The sequence below is a fragment of the Protomyctophum parallelum genome (assembly GCF_964188405.1).
Source record: "Protomyctophum parallelum genome assembly, chromosome: 9".
Lineage (NCBI taxonomy): Eukaryota > Metazoa > Chordata > Actinopteri > Myctophiformes > Myctophidae > Protomyctophum > Protomyctophum parallelum.
This window is the reverse complement of record NC_139706.1, coordinates 48391281-48400180: the sequence shown is the minus strand read 5'-3', so window position 1 is coordinate 48400180 and position 8900 is coordinate 48391281. Positions and strand designations below refer to the sequence as shown.

Here is an 8900-nt window from a genome sequence, read left to right as displayed (position 1 = left end):
TCATAACATTGATAATCAATAGTCTACCACTGTCTATCATTCTCTCTGTGCAGATACCTTATGACTGAATATGCATAGTGTGAATTATTATGACAGATCATATTTTACATACAGTACAGGTAGCATATTATAATGTATAAATATACTCTTATTGACAATATGTTACATTCCCTTCCACCAAATAATTCATCTCCCCTTGACAAGTCACTTTGGCCAATCAATCAGCATTATATTCACAACCTATCTCAAACGCTCACCCTAACCTCCCACGGGGCAGCAGCACACCTAAACCTAACCTTAACCCTCTCCCAACCCTTAACGCACCCCTCACCAACCTTAATCCGGTCGTTTTAATGCACCCCTCACCAACCTTAATCCGGTCGTTTTAACGCACCCCTCACCAACCTTAATCCGGTCGTTTTAACGCACCCCTCACCAACCTTAATCCGGTCGTTTTAACGCACCCCTCACCAACCTTAATCCGGTCGTCTTAACGCACCCCTCACCAACCTTAATCCGGTCGTCTTAACGCACCCCTCACCAACCTTAATCCGGTCGTATTAACGACATAGCATGGTGCACCCCTCACCATGCTATGTCTAACCAATGCTATGTCAGTGTATCGTTGCCGTTGGGCGGAATCCTTGTATCTCCATATTCAAACATATACAGTAATATATAGTGCAAATATCTGACCTACGAGCCCACAACGTGTTCACTTGTGGATCGGCAATTTTTGAAAATGTTTAATGTGAAAGACAAATTGTTTATCTGTGTGTGTGTGTGGTTTTATAAATAGTGTGACTACAACCAGCTACTAAATAATAACTACATTGGAACAGCAGCTTCTTCTTTTTGTCCATTTCCTGAAAACAGGACATATAATAGAGCGTCGCAGTCCCGCCCCCTCGAGAGACCCGGAAAATAAACCCCCGTTCATTTTCCTCATAGACTTTTCAGAAAGTATTTATTTAAAGACGTTTATACGCCGCGGACAAAGACAACTTTTGTCGTGACAAATCATGATAACAAACACAACTTTTCAGGCCAAACAACGAATTAGAAAGTAGAAAAAAACGGCAGGTTATACAACACTTTTTTTGTTGGTTTTCTTCTTTGTAATTATTTGTTTGGTCCAAAATATTGTGTGTGTTGTCATGATTTGTCACGACAAGAGTTGGCTTCGTACGACGCTTAAAAGGTCTTTAAATAAATACGTTTTGAAATGTCTATTGGAAAAATGCATTAGGATTCATTTCCTGGGCCACTCGTTGTTCCGAAAGGGGGAGGGACTGCGACGCTCTATCCACACTTTTCCTGGGCTGTGTGTGCTCCAGTTCCTGTTGATTTCATTGGATATCATTGGTCATCTGACCAGTTTCATTGGATTTCATTGGATCAAATCGACAGGAACTGGAGCACACACAGCCCAGGAAAAGTGTGGATAGCTTTCCAGTGACACCATGCTAGACCAGCGGTTCCACCCAACAGAGAACTTTGATGTTTGTCGACTGGGACCCAAACTAGTGGAAATAACAGATCTACAAGCTCACAACGCAGCGTGAAGTGACGCGCTGTGAGCTTCTTTTCTTCTAATTTGTGGAATTTATTCAATTTTCTTTTTATTCCTTCATGATGTTACTGAATAAAAACTAATCTATAATTTTGGTTTAGTTCAAGAAAAGTTTAGTTTTTTTGGGGGGGGAATGTGTGTTGAAATAATAATGTAATAATTGAAAACTAAATGTAGGAATAAAGGTAGGCTACCCCCCAAAAAACGTGACCCACAAATGGGTCCTGAACCAGTGTGCTAGCTGGGGTGGGCAACTTTGACGATGCAGAGGGCCACTATATTTCCACACTAACTGCCTAGGGCCATATATTACTGTCGTAGCAAAGATAGCCGATCTACAAGCTCATGTTCAAATTTAAATCTTGAATTTTTGCTATTTTTAAATTGGAATCCTGAAAATTAACATTTTCATGTCAATTCAAATGCCTTTAATTATACGTGTGTTGAAGCATTGAGCTACTCATTTAGACTGAAGTAATTAAAGCAGGTCATGTTTTGCATGTCGTAGAATTGTAAACAGCTGAAACCGATATTATATCAGTATTCTGACATTAACCTGAGGGCCACATTAAGTGAAGGTGGGGGCCGCATGTGGCCCCCGGGCCGCCAGTTGCCCACCCCTGCTGCTAGACCATGGGGTGGTCGCTCCAGGCAGGCAGGCTGGACAGCTTGTGCTCAGTGGCGCCCTCTATGGGCCAGCCCCAGGCCTTGAAGAAGCCGCACAGGTTGTGCCCCACGGCCTGGGAGAAGGTGGCGGCGTACAGGTTCATTTTGCCCTCCTTGTTCCCGGGAACGCTGCTCATGGCGTGGTACGCGGAGAACACCTTCTTAAAGGAGGCCCAGCCGAAGCGCTCCTGGAGCTACACAGAGAGGAGATGTACATGTTCACTACATGTTCACTACATGTTCACTACACAGAGAGGAGATGTACATGTTCACTCGCCAAGTTTTGATTGATTGATTTATTAACAGTTTGCAGAATTACAGTACATTTCAAGTACAACTCGAGTGTGGAACTATAGTGGCCCTCTAGAGTGAGTGTGGAACTATAGCGGCCCTCTGGAGTGAGTGTGGAGATATAGTGGCCCTCTGGAGTGAGTGTGGAACTATAGTGGCCCTCTGGAGTGAGTGTGGAACTATAGTGGCCCTCTGGAGTGAGTGTGGAACTATAGTGGCCCTCTGGAGTGAGTGTGGAACTATAGTGGCCCTCTGGAGTGAGTGTGGAACTATAGTGGCCCCCTGTAGTGAGTGTGGAACTATAGTGGCCCTCTGGAGTGAGTGTGGAACTATAGTGGCCCTCTGGAGTGAGTGTGGAACTATAGTGGCCCTCTGGAGTGAGTGTGGAAATATAGTGGCCCTCTGGAGTGAGTGTGGAACTATAGTGGCCCTCTGGAGTGAGTGTGGAACTATAGTGGCCCTCTGGAGTGAGTGTGGAACTATAGTGGCCCTCTGGAGTGAGTGTGGAACTATAGTGGCCCTCTGGAGTGAGTGTGGAACTATAGTGGCCCTCTGGAGTGAGTGTGGAACTATAGTGGCCCTCTGGAGTGAGAGTGGAACTATAGTGGCCCTCTGGAGTGAGCGTGGAACTATAGTGGCCCTCTTGAGTGAGTGTGGAACTATAGTGGCCCTCTGGAGTGAGTGTGGAAATATAGTGGCCCTCTGGAGTGAGTGTGGAGATATAGTGGCCCTCTGGAGTGAGAGTGGAACTATATAGTGGCCCTCTGGAGTGAGTGTGGAACTATAGTGGCCCTCTGGAGTGAGAGTGGAACTATAGTGGCCCTCTGGAGTGAGTGTGGAAATATACTGGCCCTCTGGAGTGAGTGTGGAAATATAGTGGCCCTCTGGAGTGAGTGTGGAACTATAGTGGTCCTCTGGAGTGAGTGTGGAACTATAGTGGCCCTCTGGAGTGAGAGTGGAACTATAGTGGCCCTCTGGAGTGAGAGTGGAACTATAGTGGCCCTCTGGAGTGAGTGTGGAACTATAGTGGCCCTCTGGAGTGAGTGTGGAACTATAGTGGCCCTCTGGAGTGAGTGTGGAACTATAGTGGCCCTCTGGAGTGAGAGTGGAACTATAGTGGCCCTCTGGAGTGAGTGTGGAACTATAGTGGCCCTCTGGAGTGAGTGTGGAACTATAGTGGCCCTCTGGAGTGAGTGTGGAACTATAGTGGCCCTCTGGAGTGAGAGTGGAACTATAGTGGCCCTCTGGAGTGAGTGTGGAACTATAGTGGCCCTCTGGAGTGAGAGTGGAACTATAGTGGCCCTCTGGAGTGAGTGTGGAACTATAGTGGCCCTCTGGAGTGAGTGTGGAACTATAGTGGCCCTCTCTATCACCCCTGATGTACAGTATAATGTCTCCAGGGCTGATGTACAGTATAATGTCTCACCTGCATGTACGTCTCCAGGGCGACCCACATGTGCCAGCCGTTGAGCTTCCTGCCTCCCTTTATGTAGGCCTGTGCTCTCTGCCTGCGCGCCTCCTTGGTCATGTTGGGGTGTGCCTGTAGGGGGCGCATTTCATCATTATCATTATTATTATTTCTATTCCAGATGTATTGATTGATAGACAATCACAGGCAGATAGATTGTTTTTGTACGTTTTCATTCTTTTTGGGGCTTTGATAGTATAGTGTGAACAGCAAGCTGACAGGAAAGGGGAGAGAGAGAGAGAGAGAGAGAGAGAGAGAGAGAGAGAGAGAGAGAGAGAGAGAGAGAGAGAGAGAGAGAGAGAGAGAGAGAGAGAGAGAGAGAGAGAGAGAGAGAGAGAGAGAGAGATGGGGAGTGCCACGCATCAAAGGTCGTCGGGATCGGGAGTCGAACTCGCCACACGCTGTAAGGCTGGATTAGCAGGCTAGGTGCCCGGACCGCCAGGCCGGGCCAGAAGGCGTTCTTCTAAGTATTTGTTTGGCCCTAAACATTGTGTTTATTTATTGTCATGATTTGTCACAACTCGAGTTGGCTTTGTACGCGGCGTAAATGTCTTTAAATAAATACTTTTTTAAAAGTCTATGAGGAAAATGGGGAATTATTTTCCGGGTCTCTCGATGGGGCGTGTAGGCGCCATTTGAGTGGCCAATGATGTCCACTGAGGGGTGTGGTCAATGTGAAGGTTGGACGGGTATTTAATCAGATCTCAATCAAGCAGCAGGTGTTGCTGACGAGAGGCAAAGAGTTTTCAGACTGTGTTTAGGAGGCTGTTTGGATCATTTACGTTTATTGCATTTATTTATATGTATGCTGTAGTGACTAGGCCTGCAGAAACAGATAATAAATCCTCATTATACCAACTCTACGCACATGTTTGGACGTCACTTCCTGGAGCACACGTCTTAACTACAACCCGACTGTCGGCAACCAGTAGTGCCACAAATGTAGGATTTGGGCGCTACAGGGCGGGACTGCGACACTCTATACATGGCACAGTGTTTGGCTCAGAGCATCTTGGCGTGTGTAATCCCACCTTTCCCCGGTCGATCCCCAGCACCTCCTCGTGCACGTACACGGACCACAGGTTGCACGTGCACTCCGTGGTGTTCGGGGGGAACTCCCAGAATCCCCTCTGCTGGTTGTGGCCGAGCTCGTGGATGGCGCCCCACAGGCCGGAGCGCCTCATGGCCTTGGCGTCGACCACCTCGGCTGCAGAGGCCGAGTGCATCATGATGGGGTAGCCCGCGTGCATCCACCCTGCATGGACACATGATGGACACATGATGGACATACGGACATATGATGATATATAGACACATGATGGACACATGATGGACACATGATGGACACATGATGGACACATGATGATATATAGACACATGATGGACACATGGGGCGGCGGTGGCTCAGGGGTAGAGTGGCTGGATGGTAACCGTAAGGTTGCCAGTTCGAACCCGGGCTCCCCCAGAGTTACGGTCGAAGTGTCCTTGAGCAAGACACTGAAATCCTAATTGCTCCCGATGTGCAGGTTGGTGCCTTGCATGGTTTCCGCCGCCATCGGTGTGTGAATGTGTGTGTGAATGGGTGAATGTAATGCATGTAATGCATGTCTATGTAAAGCGCCTTGGATAAAGGCGCTATATATACAAATGCACCATTTACCATTTTGAGTGAGAAAACAATGTTTTCACATTAAGCTAATCATCTGAGGATCCTCCCTCTCAAAAAAACGGTCCAATACCCAATATCCAATACATCTACAAGCTCATAGGAGCTTGTAGGTCTGCTATTTTAGAAAAAATGGAAGAACGACTGACATAGAAACACAGCTTTTTCAGAAAACTGTCAGATCTTTATAGAATCTTATCTCAGGTCAGAATGGGTTAAAGTTGGGCTTGAAAAGATAGGTTTTGCCTGACCTGCAGAGATCTGCACGTCCGCCACAAAGCGCTCTTTGCGCGGGAACTTGTGTGGGATGGCGGCCAGGTCAGCCACGCCCCTCATGATGTCATTCCAGAGAGCCGCCAGCTCGTCGGGACGCTCCAGCTTCCGGACGTTGACCGACGCCACGGTCAGGATGATGTTGTCGAACTCTAGCTCCGCCCAGGGGGAGGGGGCCGTGCGCAGCAACGACCAATCGGCCGGTGTCGTCACACCTGGGGGAGAAGAGGCATTTAAAATGTCCTTAAAATTATTTGCACTAGCCCTTACCCGTTAGATATTGATATATTGCCCCCCCATTGTGGCCGCAGGGGGTATTTTGTATTCACTAATAAATTCATTATTAATGTATACGTTGTTAAATTGGAAAGAGGGCTTCGTTAAGACCTCCATATTATTATAGTCAATGCCTGTGTGAAAAGTGGGAGTGATTGAGGAGCTACGGCAGTCACGGTGACACACAACACAGACAGACATTCAGACAGACAGACAACACAGACAGACATTCAGACAGACAGACAGAGTCAGATGATGATAACGAAAAAATTGGGAGAACCAAGTATTGGAGCTACTCTTAAAAAATAAAATACAAAAATCATCACATATTTGACAGAAGGCTGTAGAGATGCCCAGCTCTCTATAAACAGAACCATCCATCCATCTTCAACCGCTTATCCGTAGTCGGGTCGCGGGGGCAACAGCTCCACCAGAGAGCTCCCAGACTTCCCTCTCCAGGGCAACATTAGTGACTTCCTCCTGGGGGATCCCGAGACATTCCAAGGCCAGTGAGTCGATGTGTTTCCTCCAACTGCGCCTTGGTCTGCCCCGGGGTCTCCTCCCAGTGGGACGTGGTCCTTGGTCTGCCCCCCGGGGTCTCCTCCCAGTGGGACGTGGTCCTTGGTCTGCCCCGGGGTCTCCTCCCAGTGGGACGTGGTCCTTGGTCTGCCCCGGGGTCTCCTCCCAGTGGGACGTGGTCCTTGGTCTGTCCCGGGGTCTCCTCCCAGTGGGACGTGCTTTGAGGACCTCCCTAGGGAGACACCCGAGAGGCATCCTAACCAGATGCCCCGGGGTCTCCTCCCAGTGGGACGTGCCTAGAGGACCTACCTAGGGAGACACCCGAGAGGCATCCTAACCAGATGCCCCGGGGTCTCCTCCCAGTGGGACGTGCCTAGAGGACCTACCTAGGGAGACACCCGAGAGGCATCCTAACCAGATGCCCTGGGGTCTCCTCCCAGTGGGACGTGCTTTGAGGACCTCCCTAGGGAGACACCCGAGAGGCATCCTAACCAGATGCCCCGGGGTCTCCTCCCAGTGGGACGTGCCTAGAGGACCTACCTAGGGAGACACCCGAGAGGCATCCTAACCAGATGCCCCGGGGTCTCCTCCCAGTGGGACGTGCTTTGAGGACCTCCCTAGGGAGACACCCGAGAGGCATCCTAACCATAGTGGGTTTTGTAATATTACATATTCGTAGAGGGACGCACACGCAGATTAGACACACCAACGGACCGACATGCAGAAACACCGGTCAGGTGTACAGAAATACACACACACACACACACACACACACACACACACGCACACGCACACGCACCATGCTTGTAGTAGGGAGCAGGCACGGCCACTTGCACGGTGACCTCCGCCCCCTGCACCTGCGCGCGGGGCGGAGCCACCAGGTAGATGAGCCCGCCCCAAAGGTTCCACACCTGCACCATCGCCGCGGCGACGGGGAAGCACTCGTGGACGCACGGCGCCCTCTTCAGCTCGTCGGCGTTGAGATGGTCCGTCTGGCAGCCCACCTGCACCTGATTGATTGATTGAGTCATTGATTGATTGATTGATTCATTCATTCATTCATTGATTGATTCATTGATTGAAATCTGTATTCACATACTGTAGAATGGGTGCGTTTCAAACAAAAGTGAATACAAATACTGCTACGAGGCTATATACGTATAGCGTATACGGGAACCCATTTTGGTGTTATCATTATGATATGCTTTAGCTATTGAAAAATAGCAGATCTACAAGCTCGTAGCGCGCCACCGAGTGGCGCGCTACGAGCTTGTAGGTCTGCTATTTTTTGAAAAATCGAAGAGCGACTGACATAGAAGACTTTTTTTTTTTCTGATCTCAGGTCAGAATGAAAACTGTCAGGATGTAGAAGACATTTTTAGAATCTGATCTCAGGTCAGAATGGGTTAAACCATAACAAAGCACTAACTAAGACTCCTTTACATCAGGGTCTGCCATTTTCAATTCATCAGAACATTATTTTGAAGACTTACAAAAATACACTTATATGATGAAAAAATAAATCAGCATATATACAGTTAAATAAAGTTAAAAAAGGGGGAAAAACATGAACAGTATGGAGAGAAAAAAGGGAGGGGGAGGGATTTTGCTCGTTTTGAAGGATTCACATTTCTTAATGGCTGTTGGTAGGGCATTCAGGATTTCAGTGGCATCGGAGCGACATAAATTGAATCTGGGTTGCATGTGTTTGTTGAACTCCCTCTGGTGTTGTGATCAGGGACTTTGTTGACATTGAACACCGCACGTATGTTTAGTGTTCTAGGGTTAAAAGACTGACAGCAATACGTGCAGTACCGATTCTGGGCCCGCATTAACGGGCTTGCAGACTTCTATCACCCCCTTGATGTTGTTCCCACTGGGTCTATCGCCCCCTTGATTAAAAAAACAGAAAAAAAAATCTTAGGCCTACCCCACGATTTTGTAACCCATTTTTCACCCCTGTGTCAATCATCTAATGTGATCCTGGGCTCTACACACCCTCCACCAACCTAGTCCCCATATATGGGGGACAAGGGGAGACCAACCTAGTCCCCATATATGGGGGACAAGGGGAGACCAACCTAGTCCCCATATATGGGGGACAAGGGGAGAGCAACGGACTTGAACTCATGCTTCCTTCATGCCTGAGTGTCCAAGTTGCTCCTTTA

At 48.4% G+C, this 8900-nt stretch overlaps 1 protein-coding gene across 4 annotated transcripts in view; it reads right to left on the bottom strand.

Moving 5' to 3' along the window:
• Positions 1-2165: 2165 nt before the first annotated feature.
• The window catches only part of LOC310864732 (TRPM8 channel-associated factor homolog), a 43625-nt gene continuing 36890 nt past the window's right edge, over positions 2166-8900 (bottom strand). For all 4 annotated transcript variants that reach the window (XM_083773455.1, XM_083773453.1, XM_083773456.1 and 1 more), the window contains exons 13-17: positions 7532-7742; positions 5916-6152; positions 5030-5253; positions 3957-4070; positions 2166-2433 (exon numbers count right to left, since the gene is read on the bottom strand). In XM_083773455.1, the coding sequence (XP_083629581.1) occupies positions 2200-2433; positions 3957-4070; positions 5030-5253; positions 5916-6152; positions 7532-7742 (1020 nt within the window). In that variant the 3' untranslated portion in view covers positions 2166-2199. The remainder of the gene's footprint in view (positions 2434-3956; positions 4071-5029; positions 5254-5915; positions 6153-7531; positions 7743-8900) is intronic.